The sequence below is a fragment of the Podarcis tiliguerta genome (assembly GCF_965153285.1).
Source record: "Podarcis tiliguerta genome assembly, chromosome: 2".
In the NCBI taxonomy this organism is placed as follows: domain Eukaryota; kingdom Metazoa; phylum Chordata; class Lepidosauria; order Squamata; family Lacertidae; genus Podarcis; species Podarcis tiliguerta.
Genome location: NC_139535.1, coordinates 52,742,769 through 52,764,702, shown reverse-complemented (window position 1 = coordinate 52,764,702; position 21,934 = coordinate 52,742,769). Strand labels below are relative to the sequence as shown.

Genomic DNA, 21,934 nt, shown 5'->3' with positions numbered 1-21,934 from the left:
CCAGAAGAGATGAAATTCGACTGTCCGCTATGCAGTTGGAGACGCCCTTTGAAACCCTTGTTTTGCTTGGAAGAGGCATCTGTTCAATTTAGCATAGACATAATAGATTTAGTAAGCATACGTTAGTAAAATTAGGTACAACATAAATATTATTACTTAGTTTTTAGTTTTTCTTACAGAATAAGAAAACCCTGGCAGGATGTGAAGAACATTTCCTGAAAGATCAGTTACACCATTTCTGTTTTCCTTCATGATACAGGCTTCAATCCTATGCAAACTCACCTGGTAGTAAGCCCCACTTAACTCAAAGGACCAGACATTTACAGCATTGCACTGTTTTTCAGCTACATACTGGAAGTACTCATATTAGCATATGATTTTATGTGGCAGACAGTAGGTAGTTTAGTTTATTATATGTCCTTTCCCAAGCTCAGTTCTTAAGAAGGATGGAAAGAACTGTTGTCATTGGTTCCCAGGGGTAGTGTAGACGTGCAGGCTTTTACTCAGATCTCCAGGATTTCAGAAGAATTTGCACTTCCACAGTAGGACATCTGGGAGGGGCCTGCTGTCACTCTACCTCCATTAATGAATGCCTGGTACTTCACTTTGTACAAGAGGCAGTGGCGTAGCGTGGGTTGTCAGCACTCGGGGCAAGGCAAGTAATTTGCGCCCCCTAACCCGTGGATTTGCGCCCCCTAACCTGTGGATTTGTGCCCCCTAACCCTAACCCCCAGATGTTGCGGCCAGTGCGGCCGGCCCCCCCTGCACCCCCCACGCTACGCCACTGACAAGAAGTATATTTTCAGAAGAACAAACACTTCCAGGAACTTTCCCATCACAAGTCATTTGAGAATGGGCTGCCCATATAAGTAATGCAAGAGTGGCTAATCCTAGTTTGGGGGCCTGATCTACTTCTACAAGCAAATGTTTCTGACTCCCCATGACCATACTGATTTTAGGCATAGCAAAAATAGACACAACACTGGGATGGGGAAAACCAAGAGCATAACTTTGACGGGAGTGCAGGTTGCTCCTTCCCAGGCAATTAGATCTTTCCATGAGCAGAGAGGGGGCCATTACCCCTCCTCTCAGCTGATCTGCATGGATTAGCTAAGGAGGGGAGGCTGCTGGTGTGTCTTGTGGGTGCACGCATGCAAGAGTGGCCACACTCACCACTGGTATGTGGCCTGTGGAAGGTTGGCCAAGGGTGAATGTGGCCCTCGTATCCAAAAAGTGTTGGGAGGGGTGAGGAAGGTGCAGCATGGAACAGAAGTGCCCATTTGCAGGTGTATTTATGTGCAACAGGTTCTAACAGATAATGTCAGATGCAAACACGGACAGTAGTTTAGACATGTAGTATACCACTTTTAATAAAGATCCAGCCTCTAGCACTACATGCAGGGAAGCATGAAGAGTGGCTTCTTCTGACTAATGGTCTAAGAATTACTATCCAAAAATCCCAGTTAGAGTCATATACTACTGTGCCTGCTCAGTTTCATAGATATGATATTGCTGCATCTAGCAATATCATAGAGGCTCTAGCTGAAGTTCTTCTCGACTTGAGGAAGAAGCAGGATCATACACCAAAAACTATATGCTGGGATACCACATTGAATCTGCTGTCCTAATTCGGCCTTCCCCAACCTGATGCCCCCTAGATGTTTTGAACTACAACTCCCATCATCCCCAGCCAGCCCATGAATCTAAAACATCTGGAGAGCACCAGCTTGAGGAAGGTTGTCCTTATTCAACTGCAACACAACAGCCTTGCTGTGTTGCCAGTGGGTCTTATTCTCTGGTAGCTGCCTGCCACCACCACCCTCTCACTTACTCCTTGTAGCCCAAATGGGTTGTAGCCCAACTCTTGTAGCCCAAATGGGTTGTAGCCCAAATAGCCCAACCTGAGATGCACCAAAGCAATTGTTTTTCAAAAGGTCCCGAGCCACTGCACCTGGCATTCCTTGGTTCACAAACTGCTAGGGAAATCAGGACTAGCTTCCAGCTGCCTTATCCTGGTCCAAGCTCAAAGCAACTTGATTGTTTCCCTGGCAGACCACCCCTAACTTCCTCAAACCCAAGAACTCTGAGACCAAGGGCACTGTGCATATCCCAGACAGTTCTCTTGTAAGTTACTCAGAGTGTAAAGACAGCCCACACTCCCTGAGCCCTTCCCAGATCTCGGAAGAGCATGCTGGTCTCTTATACACTGATCTTAAACTTTCAGTAGCATAAATTCCAAGCATCTCTAGGCACATGGTTACTGTGGAACCCAGGTAGGCAAAATAACCTTCCACCTCCACTCCTTCATGGTCTCCTGAGAAAGTCAGATGCCAATATAAGACACGTGGGGATTCTAAAACTCTGAGGCTGGGAATAACACACACTTCAGTGGTCAGCTTAGGAAACTTTATTAAATCTTTATAAAAGATAAAGGAAAGCAGGCAGAAGGTCAAAACAGAAAACAAAATAAACCAGGACACTGTGGCTCTAAAACTGGTCTAGCCATTACAATATGATTCTAATTTACTTATGAATAGACAACAAAGATGATCAGCTTTGCAGAAAGTCCAGTCTGAATCCCGGATGGTGGGAGGGAACGCAGAGGCAGCTAAGCTTTCTTAAAGGTTCTCTCTCCCTTGTCTTCTTGAGGGAGTGACTTCTGACAACTGCTGACCAATGGGGCCAATGCTGAGGCCGCTCTAGTCTCTCAGGTAGGCGTCTTGGGTACCCTCTTTGAAAGTGAAGAGAATTGGCAGGAGATACTTGACAAATTGGTTTAGAGAAATGATGGGGGCAGATTAGGGCCTTTCTTCACAGTCCTAACAACTAACAAGTTTGAGAGTAATTTTAGGTTTCCTGCTTGAAACACAAAGTCTACTCCTGAAGACAGCCAGGAGGCCTCTTGGAGAGCAGAAGTCATACGTGAGATAGGACAGAGTGTTGTGAAATATTGCAATGGCAGGCCAGCAATGTATCTAATAGGCATTTAACAGTTTAATTTAAACACATGCACACTGGTCTATCGATACGCATGCGCATTGTTAGTTTTTTATAAAGACAAGCGGTGTCCTATAGCGCAGCCATGCCTGAAAAGCATTCCCTCCCTCTCTTCTGAGTAGATTGCATATTTCAGGAGAAAGCCAAGTATGTGCTTCTGAGGAAAGTATGTATAAGCACATGTTGACCAGAAGGTAAATGTGGAGATCATCTCATAAGTGTGTAGTGGTGAGGGAAGAGAGAGAGAGAAGAGATTTTTATATCCCTAAGGAGTACAGGCTGGTGCAATGTGCCTTTCCTGCAGCTTTCCTTGCCAATTACTGTATTTTTCGCTCCATAAGACACACTTTTTTCCTCCTAAAAAGTAAGGGGAGTGAATGCCTACAGACGGTGGCGGGATCCCGCTGCAGTTGCGAGCAGAGGATCCATGGCTCTCCTTCCTTCCCTCCTCTGAGGCTCTCTTTAAAGCAGCAAAGCAGACAGGAGCTGCCCGCTTTGCTGCTTTAAATAGTTTAGTACAACATTTGATTCAGAATATTTTTTTCCGTGTTTTCCTCCTCTAAAAACTAGGTGCATCTTATGGTCAGGTGCGTCTTATGGAGCGAAAAATACAGTAAGTGCCTGTGCAAACAGATAAGGTGCCTCTTTCTCTTAAGTTGACTTTTTCTCACACCGCGAGCCTTCCCAGCCGCTGTAACATTGGCATGCAAATTCTTTGGCCATCTGGACTTGCTCCTTCGCTGACATCTGACCCCTGACAACAAAGCGTGGCTCTTCTGAATGCCTCTGAATAGAGAAGCTGGCAGGAGTGAGGTGCAGAAAAGCATCGAGGTGCCCGTCCTGCCGCACACAGCGGCCGTTCTTTGAACACAAAATCTGGCTACACAGCCTGGTGCTGCTGGTCACGTTTACAATGTACGGACCAAGGACAGTGTCCACGTACTTCTTCACATCGAGGCAGGCTTCCTGAAAGGGGCAAAACCAAGTCCAGGGGAAGAAAGTTAGCATTTTCCCATTCCAAGTGGGCAACAGCCAAGTTCCTTCAACACATCCTTGCTGTTGTAGGACCAAACCTTTAAGAGCATGAATGGGAGGATTCCTCCTGCCACTGCCTGATCTCCAAGCCCCGTATTTAGTCCCCCATGAGTTACTCACAAAGCGAGACCAACATCAACACACACCTAATCGCAGAACTAACAAAATTAGCCATTCGCCTTCATGACCTTAATCTGTATTTTCATTTTTTTAACGGTGTCTTATGTTTTTAACCTTGTATACCACCCTGATAATTTGTGATGTGGCAGTGCAGACTTTTATAAATATAAATAAAGAAGCCTGGCTGGCTAGCTGACTTGATGATGCAAAAGGACTACCACTAACCCCATCCAAGCTAATAACGGCATCCTACCCCAGAGGTTCTCCTTCAACCTATACATTTGTGAATATAAAAAGTTTTGCTAAGAGGCAATAAGGTTCCAAGGCACATTCAGGACTGTCCCCTTCAACGTAGACTCGCCAGTCTAAACTGGGGCTTCCCATCATTTGGTAAAGGAGGAGAAAAGCAAGTCAAAAAATAAGGATGCTTCACCTCTCTCTTAAGGGACTTGCAAATCTGAGCACCTCATGGTCACAGATTTATTCACAACCACAAGGCAGCTACCGTAACACACAGGTTGATGTACAAAAGCAGAGAGAAATTTATGTACTGCTTGGTTGTAAGAAAACAAAACAAAACAAAACAAAACTCTGCTCCATAGCTACAGGATCCTGCTGCTGTCCCCTGTCTGGTTCACTTTTTTGGCCTCATTTTTATCCCACGCTTCCTCAAGGAGCCCAGAGTAACACACAAAGTTCTTCCGCCCTCCCCCAATTTATCCTCACAAGAACCCTGCAAGGTAAGTTGGGCCAAGATACTGTGACTGGCTCCAAGACCCCCCAGCAACTTCCATGGCTGAATGAGGATCTGAACCTGGGACTCAACAGTCAGGCTCCCGACACTCCAACCACTGAACCACACTGGCTCCCACTCCCACTCCTGCTCCTCTGCGTCACTCACCTCAGAGTTACTGTCATTTGTGCTCCCCCACAAGATGACGCCAGCAGCACCTTGAGAAGCACTCTCACCAATGGTGTGGACCAGGTCCTCCTGCAGAACAAGCAGAGCAAAAACAGTGAGTTCACCAGTAGTCTCTTCTCTGAGATCTAGATTTGCATGCCCATCATTGGGTCCTTCTTGATCCATTAAAACCAGAGGTGATGAACCAGTGACTTCTTGAACTCTAGCTCCCATTAGCCCTGGCCAGCATGGCAATGGCCAAGGGCGATGGGGAGTTATAGTTGAGCAACATCTGGATGGCCACATGTTCCCCACCCCTCCTTAAGACACTATGGGTTATGGACAGAAGCAGCAACACTCTGGGTATCTTGGCCATACTTAGGATTATGTATTAGGAAAGGAATCAGGAAATGATCAGTGATTAAACATTTAGTCTGTTGCCTTTAACAAAAAACCTTTTTTTGGAGATCTAACTCCTTCTCCTCAGTGGCTCCTTTGTTAATTGACCTTTGTGTGGATGACCTTCAAATCCATCTGCTTCTATCGGATCACTTGTCTCAAGATATCTTTCTGATCTGACACTTCCTTGTGGACATGCCAGTATTATTATTACAGGCCCCTGTCTCCCAGGCATGCAATGCTTTTCTGAGTCATCTTCAAATTCCTCCACAGTCAAGTCATCACCCAGTGCTGATGCTCCTTCCTCTTCAACATTCTTAGAAACCACCTGATTCCTCCTCTCATCCATGCTCTGGTCACATCCTGCCTTCGCTGCTACAAATCCTGCTGCTCATCACTCTCTTGTCCTCTCTCCATTTCAGCAAATTCAGAAAGCCTCAGCTAAAACGATCCCTCTCTCTAAAGATCCTGTAGCAAAATTATTTGGATATGTAAAGTATAGTGTACTAGAAAATGATTTATAGATGGTGATTACTTTGCTAACAGCAGCCAGGCTCACAATATGACAGAGCCATCCACTGGCACATTGAGTTAATTGGATAGGCAACGAGAACACAAATTCATTGAGAAGGGAAGTTTGTTCGTCTCTTATCGGAACAACAAAATGCAGGATTCAACAAAAACCTATATTTGCCACTGGTTTAATCTCTTGGAATATGTTATTTATTATTATTTATATAATAAATATAAACACCTCTTGATTATTTTTTAAAAAACCTCAAAGCAGTTTACAAAATTTAAATACAAGAAGCATTGTACAGCAATATGCTTAGTATGCTCAGCAGGAAGAGGGAATCATATGTTTTTAATTACGTGAATATTTCTTAGTATACGATATTTATACTGGCCTGTTTTCACACTGACTTTGTTCTGTGCAGGCATGGGGTGGGGGAGCAAAAGTGTTTTTCAGAGCTTGCTTGCGAGGAGATGCTTGCTATGTGGAAAAAGCGTGAGAGGAGCCTGGGTTTTGCAGTCACCACCCACCCCAAATCTTCCCTATGAAAGGGGCACAAGGTGAGAAAAGGGTAGAAGAAGCAGTGGGAGGGGGAGAAATGGTGTCTTAAAAAAGCCTGATCCGAAATGAAGCTCTGGCTCATTTCCCTGCTACTGCCTACTAAGTATATGGAAGAACCTCTCCCTCTCTGTTGTGTCACCATTGCAGTGTTTCATCTCTTCCTTTAAATAGCTTTCCTCTGCAAAGTCTTTCCTGGGCTCCCCTAGATTCACTTGTTCCATGCCTATCACTAGCTAACTCCTCTACAGCCTTCCTTCCAAAACATCCTCACCCCACCTCCCTACACCCCAAATCAAGGCTTATTTTCTCATTAGTCCTGCCCATTACTGACAAACTGAAGTCTGCTGAGCAGGGACTGTGCTAGTCTGAGGTTTTGCAGTACATTTTCATTACTGACACAACATCAACATTTATTTATTTTTTTAAACCCCAATTTTCTTAAAAGAAATCTGAAATAAGAATAGTTTGATATTTTTCTTTCATAATATTTACTTATAAAATGGGGGGAAATTAAAATACATAACAACATTCGAAAACACAAGAATTTTCAACATTGACTTATTGAAAAACAAGAGCCTTCATAATATTTCTGGCCAAAAATAAAAGTGTGACATATACCAAAAACAGTTGCAAAAAGGAGAACAACAACAGCTTTTTTGCTTAACCAGGAGAAATGTTATGAACATCTACATGTTGGGGTAAGTGTTTTTCTCAAAATGAAATATTAGAATATTAATATTAATATTAGAAATATTTGACATGGCTACCGCTCATTCCCAGGAAAATCACTGTAGCAGATTCTTAATGGCAACTGCACACACTGAAGCCAAGATTCTCCAAGCATCCCGACAGAGAAGTATCTCCCACTTCCATGTTATGTTTTCAGGTTAAGTACTTATTGGCAAAGATTGATCGTATTCTGCATTGGGACATCTGGGAAAGCTTACCTGTGACAGGAAGCTCTGTGTCTGTGTGAACTGATATTCAATGGAAGCATAAGGCAAGACTGGGATGCTTCCATTCCCCGTCTGGTTCACTATCCTGAATGCCTCTTGGACTCGATGACGGACAAACTCAAGAGTCTTGTTGAGGAATCTGAGCTCTTTGGGAAGATAAATGCTGGGATAGAGAGCTCGGCTTTGGTTCCACAGCCACTGCAATTCGTCATTCCTCTGCTTCTCAATCTCTGGACATTCTCCGGTGTAATCGGTGCTCTTGTATTCATTGTTATAGCAGTCAGGGAAGCCATAGAAGCCCCAGAAACCCTCCGGCCTCAGGCTTTGGCCAAGCGCCAAAGTCAGCTCCATGAACGCCCGACTCATTTGCTCGAATTCTCGCTTAGCTTCCCTAGCCACCTTATCAGCAGGCCAGCCAGGGTGCTGCTCCTTCACCAGCTCTATGGATTTATTCTGGTAGATCTGCATGGAGTCCCAGTTGCGAAGCCACAGGGGACGCCAGCTCTCCCAGTCCACGACCGCCAGACCTTTGAAACCTGCCTCCGAAATTGTTTTTTCAATATCTTGCCCAGTCTTCCAAAGATGACTATTGAGGCTGGCGTTTTGGGGGGTGCCCCCGTTGACTGCTGTGCCGTTCTCAGTGTAGTATGGATAATATCCTAACCTGTGGCTGTAGAAAAGGGTAATGTCGCTCCCTGTGAATGATTCGTTCTGGTTGGCAACCACATCAAAAATCCCCAAGTCAAGGGATACTCTGTATTTCTCTTCACATTCTTGACTGGGAGCATTCCAGACGGTGATGAATGGGTGATCCAGTATTACAGGGCCTCCACCAGCCATTCGACGGCTCCAAGCCACTGAGAAAACATCCAGCAAGCAGACCCACAGTGTCAAGTATGCTGTAATAACTGCCATTTTGAAGCCGATTTCCTAAGATACCTTTGGAAATTGCTCTAGGCTTTCACCTCCTTTTCAGCACCACCTGCTTCTGGCAGAATAATGTCCCTTCCAGCAAATGGGGAAGTAACCTCAGCAGAGAGGCAGCAGGGAGAGAAGTTATCAGGGTCAGCAGTTTGCTCTTCTTACCCCATCTCTCAAGAGGAAGAAGCTATAACAGAGGAGAGCTTGTTGGTCATAATTTTCCCCCTCTGTTTCCAGATTCTTCCAGAAGCAAACCAAGCAGAAAATACACGTCAGAGTCCTACAATGGAAATGTTGCTGGGACTGACCTTTGGTCTTTGCTTATCCAGTGACTTTGACAAACGTTTTGATAGTGTTGGCAGAGTGGGCAAAGGGATCCTTATCCCTTGGACTGCCAGTCCTTTGGTTAGCTAATGTCTCTGTTTCCATCCTCAAGCAGAATCATGTTCCTCCTCTTCTGGATCATTGCAGGGTCATTCTACAGAGGCCACAATGAGGAGGCTGGATGTGTGCAAATAGACAGGACCTCTGAATGCAGGTTAAATCTCCTATGGTGAAAAAGGGAAGCATCAAGGCAAAACAGGGATCAAATAATAGAACTGATGTAGCACATTTCAAGTGTTCAGAGCATTTCAACAAAACATTACCTCAGAAATCCTTACAGCAGCCCTGAAAGGTATTACTTTCTCAGCACCCTTAACAAATTACAGTTTCCATGATCTTTTGTGGGAAACCATTAATGTTTGAAGTGGCATGAGAGTGCTTTAAATGTATGGAGCGAGCGATGGTGGTCTTGTTTCAGTATCCTCCAGCACACCTGGGGATAGCAGCATAATTACAGGGATGCAAAACAAGCCACATGGCATAGGTCAGGGGTGCCCAAACTTTTTTCAAAGAGGGCCAGTTCTGATGAAGTGAACATGCGTGAGGGCCGACCAAAGTTGTTGAGCTTTTTTTAGGATTTGACATAAACTGCCACAGGGGCTGGATTAGACCCCCTATACACACTTTGGACATGCCTGGCATAGGTAACTCTCCCCCCCAGCGGAAGGGCACAGCCAGAGGGCATAAGAGGAAGGGCTGTAGAGCTGCCACCATTGGCCCCTCTTCTTTGCATGTGTCTATTGAGGCAATCAGCTCTCTCTGCCTAAAAATACAGTCAGCTCTGTAGAGGAGCTTTGAGCCATTAGTTGCATTGTAAGAGTCAATAATGTTGCCACAGACTCTATAATCAAACTGTTCTGAAAGCCACCCACCTGCATCAAACAGCAATATGAAATAAACATGGGGGGGGAGGGGCAGAAAATCACATCATTTTCTACAGATACTAGGTGGACATGTTGCTACCTGTTTGCATAAAGTATAGCACTGACAAGAAAAGTAAATACAGGTGACTGAGAAAGAATAGGTATGTAGGAGTGGATAGTTAAGAATGTATTTCACCCTAATATTGCACCCCTAGCTGCCATTCTTTGAAAGCATTTTCCCCCCTTGGTACTTAGGAGGCTGTTCAAGCACTTAATCCCATTCACTATAGCAAGACCAAGTCATGTGAGATTATTTGAGCCTGCCAGTCATTAGCAATCACTGACCACCAGTGACAGAGCTGGATCACAGGGGGAAGAGAGTAGGCAGGAAGAAAACAAGCTCCCAGGACAATACCACTACAGTATGGGATGTGGCCCATGAAGACACTCACAGGCATAAGAGCAGGGAGAAAGTCTACGAACTGTTGGTCCTGGCGATCATGACGATGAAACATTTGTAGAGTACTGTGGTACCTTGGGTTACATACGCTTCAGGTTACAGACTCCGCTAACCCAGAAATAGTGCTTCAAGTTAAGAACTTTGCTTCAGGATGAGAACAGAAATTGTGCTCCAGCGGTGCGGTTGCAGTGGGAGGCCCCATTAGCTAAAGTGGTGCTTCAGGTTAAGAACAGTTTCAGGTTAAGAACAGACCTCCGGAATGAATTAAGTACTTAACCCGAGGTACCACTGTAATAAATTCTGGAAGAGCTGCAGCAAAAACAAGAGTCTTGTGGAACTTTATGAGATGTAATCAAGCAAAGCATTGACATTCCCTCCCCCCCCCCCCATATCACTGCAGAGAGATGCTATGGTGGCCTTTTTCTATGCACTCTAATTCTGAGCTTAAGGAATCTAATTTAGATGCCAATTAGATCAAAGTGATGCATCAGCAATTGCCTTATTTTTATTTATAGATGCGCAGGGGGGCTTTGCAAAGTATTTCAGGCTTTCAGCAACAAGGCTCAAATGTAATCTTTGACACAGAATAAAGGCTGAGGAATGGAAACTCACTGATGTTGTATAACTCTTAAGATCTAAGTACCATGAGTAATCTAGCCCTGAACTGTGTAATCAGACAGTTATTTCCAAGTTTCATCAGAATTTTTCCCACCCTTGTTAGCTGGAGAAACTGGTGACTGAAGCCAGAATTAAAAGTGCGGTTTTTTAAATAAATAAAAAATTAAAGCAGATTTTAAAAAATGATTGCTAAACCATTCCCCTCTTGAATTATGAAACAACACAGTGCAGGACAAGAGGTCTTGCAGAATTCCGAATTCATTGGCAGACGCTTGGAGCAACCGGCCAGAAATTTTGGGTGGGAGTGTTTAATTACCGTGAAGGCTGTCGGCTCCCGCGAAGAAGAGGGGATGGGAATTAATCGCCGGGAAACGTGCGAGGAAAAAATACCGCACATTAAAAAAAAGAGAGACTTACCGGCTCCTGGGGAAGCGGAATATTCCCCAACCCCGCCCCTTTCCCAAACTTTCGGCCAATGGGGATGGAGAGGGGGGACGTCACTTCCAATACAGGACGCAGGGGGCGCGTGGGTGCTCGCCAGCTTCATACGCGTTCATGGGTGGGATTTAAAGGCGCGCTTTTGCGGGACGGGAGGGGAAAGGAAAGTTGGCGGGGAGGATGAGGAAGAAAGGGTGGGAGACCCGGGGTAGGGGGGGGTTGCTCCAAGCGTTTCTCGTGATGCCCTTGTTGTAAATCTAGCAGGCAGATCCGACTATTATGCTGCACCCCCATAGAGACCGGAGCTCTGCCGCCTTCACCGCGAAAGTGAAGGATTCAGAATTCCGACGCAACCACTGTACACGTGTAAAGTTATATTGCCGTACGAGGCTTCCGCGCCGCCCGTTTCTGTTTTCCAAGAAGAGGGTCGAGAGGGAAATCGCTCTCTGTTTCTCTCCCGGGCGCGCTGTTTTGGAGGTCGGGGCCATGTGGGGGGCGCTGATCGGCAGAGGGCAGCAGCGATCCCACGCCTGCAACCCGGGAGGGCGAGGCGCAAGGCGGGGGAACAAATCCCTCTTCCCTTCGGAGTCTGGTTTCTATTATGCAGCCTGTCCCGCTTGCTTGGGCTCCGAGGAGGGGGCGGAAGGGGTTTCGGCGAAAGGAAACAATTAAGCTCTGCAGCTTCTGGAGGCAAAAGCCCGGGCTGTGCAGCTGTGGATCGTGGAGCCTTAACTCTTCCCTCTCCAGGACGGGCGACGCAGCAGCAGAAGAGTGGCCGGCTGGGGTTTAGCCTCGCCAAACTAGGTCTTTAGGAAAAAAATACTACGCACAGGAGCATCACGGGGTATTCAAAAGATCCAAGCCCAGATATTTATTTTTTTAAAAAAAATCCTTGTGTTAATTTATAAGCAATTACTGTATATGCAAACCTAGAAATTACTAGAATTTTAAATTTCACAAAGGCAAGCCAATGACTTTCCCGTTCAGATCTCTCACCTGCACCGATAGCTGCTCGACGGGAGCTTGGATGGGGCAGAGCAATCGAAAGGGAGCAATTCAAAGAGGCAGCATTTTAAAGTGATAAAAGACGCAGGCTTTGGGGAGAGTGACCTGATTGGTACTGTGCTGTGTTTGAAGCCACAAATATTAGACTGACTTCAGTTCACACACCTAGGGCTAACTATATATATTTTCTAATCCCCGAGAAACTTCTGTTCTACTCTAAAAAGCTGTGTGATAGGCAGGAGTTCAACAGGCACAGCTTCCTCCTGCATTGTGATAAATGATGGGAGTTGGGGGAAAGCGGCACCTGTTCTGTTCCTCTTTCTGTTAGTTACAAGAGCCCTGGCGGGTGGGGTGGGGGAGAAATAGCAACTTGAGTCTAAGCTTTGAGATGGTCTTTCCTGCCACTGGAGGCTTAATTTGAGGCAGACTCTGCCCTGGAAATTTTTCAACAGCTGGACTCAGCCTGCAATTACACAAAATAAATGCAGTACCTTTCGACATATACAGAGTGTTCCCTGTCACTACAATCCACCAATTTCATCTGGGCTATCAAAGGGCAGGTCCTCCCAAAGCAATAATTTAGGTACAGTCTCTCGCAGTTTTTAAACAAAAGGGTTGTTCTGTGCACCATTGAAAGGCACTCTGCATATGCTCAGAGCCACTTTGCCATAATCATTTAAAAGAGTGTTCCCAAAAGAAAGACAAGAGTTTTTGAACACTAAACGTAGTAACCACACTCTAATTCAACCTTCCTCAGCCTGGCACCTTCCAAATATTTTGGACTCCAGTTGCCCATCACCCATGACCATTTACCATATTGGGTGGCGTGGATGAGAGTTGGAGGCCACTGAGTCCCCCACCCTTGCTTTAGACACTGCCTGTTTCTCAGCATCAGCTTCTAATTATTAGCAAAATGGAACAACTGATTCAATCCAGCTAATTATTGTCCAGTTGGCTCAGTTATGCTGTGAAGAGCTGACCTCAATTACCAGAACTAATTCAGTCTTGCAAAGTGGATTTCTCTCTTTGTTTTGTCCGGCTCCCTAAAACATGTCAGTTTAAATTATAATATGCCATCCTAACTGGAAGATGAAGCAGTCTCGTAAACAACTACTCACCCCAGTAAAATGTGGCACAAGTTATACAATAGAGAAAGATAGCTTCCCCAAAGCATCCTGGTAACCTACTTTGGGAACTGTAGTTCTGTGGGGGAACCCCCCCCCCCCGTGCCCTGAACAAGCTACCCTTCTTCTCAGGAAGATTTGGGCAAAAGTCCTGGGAACATCATCACTCTCCTTGCAGGGCACTGGAATAGACTGGCACCGTCCGATGCCACCTTGGAGTGCGACTTCAAAGGTACCTCTTGCGGCTGTGAGGATGTCAGCACTTCCAGGCGCTAGATCCACAGCACCAACTCTAATGTATTTCACTTCCTGCCCTTTTATATTCCAGGATCACCGCATTGCACAGATACTATCTGTTCCACCTTGTGCGATGGGCGGGATTGAAAAATCATTTGGACAAAAGGTGGGATAGGAGCCCGGTCACCCCCAGCTACCTCAGGCCCCAGGCTAAAGTGAAGCAAGCAATAAGCTGTTTGATTTTCTTTTGGCCTAAATCCCAGCTGCAGCCACCTGAGTACCAACATCTGGGTGCTGCTCTGTTACCAACATTCCCTGGCAGCATGATGGCAGTTTCCATGCACAGTCTTGAGTCTCTGATGAGTTGTGGGGTGGGCGAGGGGGGCATTTAAAACTTCCAATATTTTTATGTAAAGGGTCATAGCATTTTCATCCGATCCATTTGGGCTTGCAGTACATGTGTCCGTGGCATAACTGTGGTAATAGAAGGGACTGAGCAATCATAACAGAATTCGGTGGGGGAAACGTGTCCATATAACAGCAGTGTAACTTTGCAGCAAATGATAAATGAATATGCATTTATTCTACCACCCCCCCCCCCAAAACCCCAACTGAGTATGTGGGAAAGATCCCTAGACTGTGGCAACAGGAGTCACCAGTAGATGTCTCCCTCATTCTTGTCCTAGATTGTGCAATTCAGAACTGTTCTAGTGAGAATGATGAAACGGAGCTTTGGGAAAGGCGATAGTTGTTGGATTTATGAGAACAACTTTCTGTAGATTCTTTGTCCAAACAAACCCCACAAATTAGGCAGAATGGTGACCCTATTGTGTTTCCACAGCTGGCCTACACAGATTCTCCTGGTGGGGAACTGACAGAAAAACGAACTGCAGGGATCGGTTCCCGACATTTTTCAAGATACAGTGGTACGTCGGGTTACAAACACCTCGGCTTGCAGACTCCGCTAACTTGGAAGTAGTACCTCGGGTTAAGATCTTTACCTCAGGATGAGAACAGAAATCACAGCAGGAGGCCCCATTAGCTAAAGTGGTACCTCAGGTTAAGAACGGTTTCAGGTTAAGAATGGACCTCCGGAACGAGTTAAGTTTGTAACCAGAGGTACCACTGTACCTAGGTATGGGGTTCGGTGGGTAGAGTAGAGTCTCTTCTACAGCTCGCTGGAAACATTCCAGTCAGCCCCTGCAATAAAACAAAGGGGCTTGGAATCCTTGCCTTTCCGAAATGATAAACGTTATGGTGGGTGAAGAGCAATCTCCCTTGATGAGACAGAGCTTGAAAATGGAGGTGGGTGGAAAGAGGGGAGCGGCGAACATTCTTGGCAAGCGCATCAGAGGAAAAAAGAAAGCAAACACTCTACGTGGGGTTCAGTTTCTCTCCAGGCCTCCTACTCCGTTGGTCTCTGCGCTTTCCAGACAAATTTTAATAAACACACTTTCACTGCTAAACTTACAGTAGTGCCAGTCCAATGTCAACAATAGTATAGTATTCTGTTCCCATTAAATAGGGAGAGAGGGTCATGGTAGCTTTCTTACCAGTTTTTAGGGATGGGAAGAACAGCCTCTCTCCTGCCTGACACTTTAAAAAGAAAACAGGAAGGATGTGTGCTGGAGTTCACACCCTGTACTAAGTTAAGTTTCCACTTCTTAATAACTGAGAATAACTGAGAACCTACAAAGGACAAATGGGATTGGTGGCTTTTTACCACTTTTAAAGAAATATATGTTTCAGTGGTGTGGTTGCATGCAATGCAGCTTCTGCATCAAATTGCAAGGTGGGATGGACTGAGCAGGAAAGGGTATTACTTTTCTCAGTGGCAGAGTAACATGTCCCTGCAGCAGGCATAGAGGAAAGACATCTGGATCTCACATAAAAAATGAGAAACCACTATAGTTACACTTCTCCCTAGGCCTAAATAGGCTCCAGGACTTCTGTTTTCTAAGGCAGCCCATAAACTCTCTGCAAAATCTAATTCAACCAACATTTTAAACAACTCTTACAGCCTGATCCTAGGCATCTTTACTCCAGAGGAAGTTCAGAGGGGTTTACTGCAAAGTAAGTTTATACAGGGTTGCAGCCTTGTATATTGGATTGCAGCTGCAATTGAGGGAGCCATATCTGTAGAAAACTAACCCACTCACCCCCAGTCTGCCCCCAAGAAGTTTAAAACCATGTAGGTAGTGCTTCTACCTTCGAGTGTAATTTGGAATCAGTTTTACAACCTGCTAAAGAAGACAGACTGTATGTTGTCCGGAACTAGATATGAGGGAGGAAGGTGGCTGTTGTGCACATTACCTACTAACCCAGTGATGTGGTCTCTCTGTGTCTATCTCCCACACATTGCACCCCAACCCCCAGACACCACTACCTTTCTCCCCAGTTTGCACTCAGAAAGACTCCCTCCAGCACCCATTCTGCCACTTACCCAGTGTTGCCTCATGTATGACATTTTAGGGCACGTTTGTATGACATTGGGGCACAAGGAGACCTTTTGCACCTTCATATGAACGACTGGATCCCTAATAACATGAACTGCAAGACTGCTCAACTATCTATAAGGATCAAGCACACTCAGTAACACACTAAACATGGATTTGGAGGTGCACTCTTAGAAGGCCCTTCACACCTGTTTCTTTTTAAGAAAGGCGGGGGGAGAAATCTCCAGATATACAACGTAATGCCCCCCTACCCAGTGCAGCCCTAATGTGGGAGCATACCCCCCAACATTTCTCCGATGGAAATAGGGATGTCCCATTCCATAATGATAGTTTTACTATTTATACCCCACACATCTTATTGGGTTGCCTCAACCACTCTGGGCAGCTTCCAACATACATAAAAACATACTAAAACATTAAACATTTTTTAAAAAACCTTCCCTATACAGGATTTCCTTCAGACAGCTCGGGGGTTGGATAACTCCATACCCTCCAACATTTATCTGGTTGCTCACTGTGAGAACAGGGTGCTGGACCAGATAGATGGACCTTCAGCCTGATCCAGCAGGGATCATATTATGTTCCTAAACAAGGATGTGAGTGGGGTAGTGGGTGAGAAGGAAAGATTTCTTTGCTTTACTGCTGGGTGATCTGCTTTGCTCTGCATAAAGAGTCCTGGTTGGGTTTCCCATCCCCCTGCCCAGTAGCAACGCCTATGCAAGAGGCCCCCTCTTCCCCTCGCTTCCTTCTCTGTTGTTCTGTGGTTAGGATTAGCCACACAAAGCCCTTTTTCAGTACCAGACTCAAGGCTGTGAGTGGCCACAGCAGCGAAGGCTGATGATTATTTAGTGGCATTAACATCATGAAAGCGGAGAGGGCAATTCAAATGGCCCACAGAGAAAGCATTTCATTCACCTCCCATAGCTATTGACATCAGCATGAGAACAAGGGGGTGAAATTTGCCATTGTGCTATCAGGGCACCAGTGGTTTGATCTCTAGCTCTCAGAAAACTCAAGGCAATGGATGGGAACCATCAGCTCTTGCTCGTCTTCAAGGACCTCTAAACCAGGGGTGGATGAGCCGTGGCCTTTCAGGTATCCAGGTGCCCATTGGTCAGAGTTAACAAGGGTTTAGGTCCTAAAATATCTGGAAGGCCACAAATTTCCTAACCATGCTATAACTTCTTGTCACCTCACAGGATGATGGTGATGCTACCATGTATGCCCTTCTCTCAAACACACCTCCCCCCAAGAAAGAGGCTGCTACTTCTGCTCCCTCCTCCCAAGGCAGCACTGCCACACCTCATGGTGGGTAACTGAAGTATCTCTGAGGAGACTGAATCAAAGCGCCTTTTGAAAATTGCCACCACCTGAAGTTCTTTGTCAACATGTACTGAGCAAAACTAAGAGACAGATCTCTTAATGACCAGGCCAGGAAGCTTTTAAACAACAAATACAGTGGTACCTCAGGTTACAGACACTTCAGGTTACAGACTCCGCTAACCCAGAAATAGTACCTCGGGTTAAGAACTTTGCTTCAGGATGAGAACAGAAATCATGCGGTGGCAGTGGGAGGCCCCATTAGCTAAAGTGGTACCTCAGGTTAAGAACAGTTTCAGGTTAAGAACAGACCTCCAATACGAATTAAGTTCTTAACCCGAGGTACCACTGTAATTAACCACCTTCTCCACACACACCCCAGCAAAAGAGCTTGGGGGCTGGGGTAGGAAGTCTTCTGGCTCACACTTAAAAATACCCAGGATTGTATCCACGCTGGGTTTGAGAAACTGTTTTGAAGTACAGGGATTGGAATTTATTTTAAATGATCATGTTATACAGAGGATTGGCCACAGAACAAATCTTCAGGAATCGGCATATTGCGGATTTCGTAAAAGTGCACTGAACACATTTGTTTTGTGTTAGTCCTTTGAAACAGAATGACACATCTTCTAGCTACATAACTGTGACCTATAATTTTGTAATTCATGATATATATATATCTATATCTGTCATGCTTAGCCACTGTTCTCTCTTTCAAAGAGTGACGGTTAAAATGAATAGTTAAAGAATGATAAAAGCTGGGAGTTTTCTGTTTTTTCAATGCATACCTATGGGCAAAGTGCGGATGGCAATTCACGTTTAAGTGACTGAGTACCAAATCAGGGGTTATCATTAAGAATTCTAGATCCATAAATCCAGAGTAAGAATTAGGAATTTGTGTAGGTGCATAGACTGGCTGGTTCCCTACAAAGTGTTAAAACAGTAAGCATTCGCACACCACATCCCCAAGCATTTCACATGGCTTTTAGTAACCTTTCTCCAAGTGCCTCTGCTCAAGAATTTGGCATGGCCTTAAACAAAAGACAACTAGTTTCTGCCTGACTACGACAAGTAGAGGTGGAACTTGACAGCACAAAGCATATTCCAGGCTCAGAGAGGGAACCGTGCAATCAATGTGACAAAAGAGAGAATAAAACGGGGGAAATGCTTTCTGTTCCAGTGTCTTGAATATATGGAAATGTGTGTGGGGAAAGCCATGAAAGGCTGAGAAAGGCAGCACATCAAAAAGTAAGAAGAGGAAGGGAGAAAACATGTCCGATCCTGGGAAAAAGATTTAGAGAAGGGAAAGAAATGGCAGCCTGCCATCAGATCAGCCGTGGGCTGGTATATACTCTGGGGAAATCAGACACAAGGACCTGCCAAGGCTTGCATTGGTTGTGGCTTCCGAAAGAAACTACAGATAACTGCCCACATAAGCAGCGCTGGCAATTGTTGTGCAACACTCTGCCCTCGTAGGGAGATAGGAACTGAGCTTTGATTCGTTGGCGCCCTTTGTGGCACTAGGGGGCGCTCTCCTACTGAATGGAAAGCAGGAGGACGTTCAGCACTGACCCTCGCACAGTAGATGTTTTGACAGGGACCCCCAAGGGAGCGATATTCCTTGTTTTTCCAAAGCTATGATGGAGAAATTGTGCACTCCTGGTTTTCAGGCAAACAGACCAACCTCCCTCATCCCCCAGCTCACACATTTGTCTAAAGAAACAAGTGGACTAGATTTGCCTCCTCATGCAGACCCTCACAAATATTATCACCCACTTTGATTTTTTTAAAAAAATAAAAGTTTTTGGCATTAATAGGACATGAGATGAGACAAAGTGTACAGACACTATTCTCATTTTGGGGGGGGGATGAATTAGCTTGCTCCCCCATTTCAGCATTTTACTTTGTGCCCACCCCCAGAAAAATTCCTGTGCTACTGTTATAGGTCCTGTTTTCCCTTTCCCAAAGAGCAGTCTAATCAGATGCTTAATTGCCCCAGTTATCCGAACCGTATCTGTGGAGATTAATCTTATGCAAGGGTCAGCAAACTTTTTCAGCAGGAGGGCGGTTCACTGTCCTCAGAACTTGTGGGGCCAAACTATTTTTTGGGGAGGGGGAATGAATGAATTCCTATGCCCCACAAATAACCCAGAGATGCATTTTAAATAAAAGAGCACATTCTACTCATGTAAAAACGCCTGACTGTCCGCGGGCCGGACTGAGAAGGCGATTGGGCCAGGTCCAGCCCCCGGGCCTTAGTTTGTCTACCCATGATCTTACGCCTTTTTTCAAGCACCTACTTGCCCTTTATGCTCTTAGGTACCGTATTTTTCGCTCTATAAGACGCACCAGACCACAAGACGCACCTAGGTTTTGGAGGAGGAAAACAAGAAAAAAAAATCTGAATCTCAGAAGCCAGAACAGCAAGAGGGATCGCTGTGCAGTGAAAGCAGCAACCCCTCTTGCTGTTCTGGCTTCTGGGATAGCTGCGCAGCCTGCATTCGCTCCATAAGATGCACACACATTTCCCCTTACTTTTTAGGAGGGAAAAAGTGAGTCTTATAGAGCAAAAAATACGGTATATGGCATCACGTTTTATGAGGCTCCTGGGGGCAATGAAATAAAGACCTCAAAGGACAAAATACCAAACAAATGAAGAGCCGTGTACCTCCTTGCTCCCCCAGATTGTCTCTAATCAAAATGTGTGTGCAGTGAACAGCAGCACCCCTGGCTGAACTCAGCTAGCAGAGGAATGCTCATATTTATAGCACTGGACATGTACACGCCTCTTAATCCTGTGATTTAAAGCTGGCTTGTGCCTCTTCTCACAATTAAAAAAAAACATTCTCCAAGGAAATGCAAGAACCACAGCCCACCCCCAAGTCATCTTGCATTCTTCTGTGCCCAGGGACTGTTCACTTTTGTGGACAAGATGTCATTATTTCTGGAGGTCTTAAGGTGGGAGTTTTAGGTGGGGTTGCAAGTCCAGCGCACTTTCCAGTTCACCTAGAAGAGCATGTGGACAACACACACTATGTTTCTACACCAGGAATGGTGAACCTGTGCCCTTCCAGATTTTGCTGGATCCCAACAATCAGCCTGAGGCAACATGGCCAACAAGGCTGACTTACAGTAGGCAGAAAAACTAGCCCACCAAGAGCCATCCCAGAGGAGAGCATGCAGCCACAGGGAGATGCCTGCTCTCAAGAGACCCATCTTAGGCGCCGTAGCAAGAGGCATTTTATGTGCAAGAGGATTAGTCAAGTTTTTCCTTCACTACAAAACAAATAATATCCACTCACATCAGGAATTTCATTTCAATAAACCCCATGCCCTTGGCAGAAGATGACCTGCAGCCCAACCCCTGGGTAGAAAACAGGGAGGAGTTGTAGTTCAGAGTTACAAAACAGGTGCTGGAGGCTTCCAGGGTCAGATCGTAGCATTTCTCAGCTCGATCACTTAACTGGATGTATTGCTGGAAAACGTTTTGGTAAACAGAACAAAGAGGTTGGCTGCTGCCAACTGCTTGACAATACGAGTGGGTTAATAGTACTGGACAAAATAACCCACTGACCTGGTTCAGTACGAAGCAGCTCCCTGTGTTCTCAACACCAATTTGATCACAGGCAGCTGAAGGGCAGATAAGAAAAGAGGCTGCAAGTTTGACGCAGCTTTACCTGCCTGTTCCCCAAGTCAGCCCAAGGTGCCTCTTAGCTGCCTTCCAAACCAGCAGCAAGACAACCCCATGAAGCACCACAATTTGGTTCAGTATTTCCAAGCTTGTTTTCTACAGATCCCCAGCCTCTTCCATCGCTTTTAGAGATGAACAAAGCAGGATCAGCCAAGAAACAAGCAGCCAAAGAAAACTAGATACACTCCTAAAATCAGGGGTGGGAGAGCTCAACCAGCCCAAAGACCACATTCCTTTCCTGACAACCTCCTGAGGGCCACCTGCAAAGCCCAAAGTGAGGAGAGCAATGAATGTAAACTTTGCTTTCATATTGTGAACAGGTTGCTCTGTCTTCCATCCAGCGAAGCAAGAGGTATCATCAGAGTTCAAAGAAAAGGCAGGCGAAAACAACAGAGGGTGCAGAGCACAACCAGTGGGAGATGAAGGCCTAGGGGGAGGGGGGTGAGCCCTGTATGGCAAACAGAGAAGGTCCTCCGTCGACTGTAAGAGAAGCAAGGAGAAACACGGCTGTTTGGGGAGAAAAGGAACACAATGGCAGTCAGGCCCCACCCCTGCCTGCAGCCTCTCGCTCTCCTGTGCAGGGCACATGACCCTGACAGAGACACCCAGTGTTCCTTCCACTTTGGCAACTGCTTGGCTTTGCCAGCCAAAACTCGTTGACTTAATTACAAGGAGCAGGAAGTCCGGACAAGGAGAGGCAGCCCCTTGCTGCTCCAGTAGAGACAAAGAGCAACACTGGGAAGGAGAGCTGAAGGCCAGGCTGGCAGATGGCCTCTGTACAAACAGCAGAAGGGGAGGGGGGTGCAGCCACAGCAGCAACAGGCCTCTTTCATTGAGGGTCTCCAGATTCTCTGGCCGCACCCGAAACGGGAAGAGCTGAGGGAATTGTTAATACAAGTAAGAATGATCTGGTTCAGGCGCAGCTACTCAGGGA

The 21,934-nt window shown here is 45.8% G+C and overlaps 2 protein-coding genes across 3 annotated transcripts in view; both read right to left on the bottom strand.

Moving 5' to 3' along the window:
- Positions 1 to 21,934, bottom strand: part of LOC310672388 (taste receptor type 2 member 40-like) — a 154,737-nt gene that overhangs the window by 108,257 nt on the left and 24,546 nt on the right. The gene's annotated exons all lie outside the window — the stretch shown is intronic.
- Positions 2,396 to 11,662, bottom strand: HYAL1 (hyaluronidase 1). 2 transcript variants are annotated; one of them, XM_083429478.1, is made up of 4 exons: positions 11,147 to 11,662; positions 7,475 to 8,952; positions 5,054 to 5,143; positions 2,396 to 3,963 (listed from the first exon to the last, which is right to left on the bottom strand). In XM_083429478.1, exons 2-4 carry the CDS (start codon positions 8,396 to 8,398, stop codon positions 3,649 to 3,651), a joined length of 1,329 nt encoding a protein of 442 aa, XP_083285604.1. In that variant the 5' UTR covers positions 8,399 to 8,952; positions 11,147 to 11,662; the 3' UTR covers positions 2,396 to 3,648. The 2 variants fall into 2 exon arrangements, with proteins under 2 accessions (XP_083285604.1, XP_083285605.1); XM_083429479.1 differs by having other exon boundaries at positions 11,046 to 11,180.

Coding starts and splice junctions, on each gene's coding strand:
- HYAL1 (XM_083429478.1), bottom strand. CDS start 8,398: ATGGCAGTTATTACAGCATACTTGACACTGTGGGTCTGCTTGCTGGAT. Junction 5,144..7,474: donor CACAGAGCTTCCTGTCACAG/GTAAGCTTTCCC, acceptor CTTGTTCTGCAG/GAGGACCTGGTCCACACCAT. Junction 3,964..5,053: donor CAAATGACAGTAACTCTGAG/GTGAGTGACGCA, acceptor TGCCCCTTTCAG/GAAGCCTGCCTCGATGTGAA.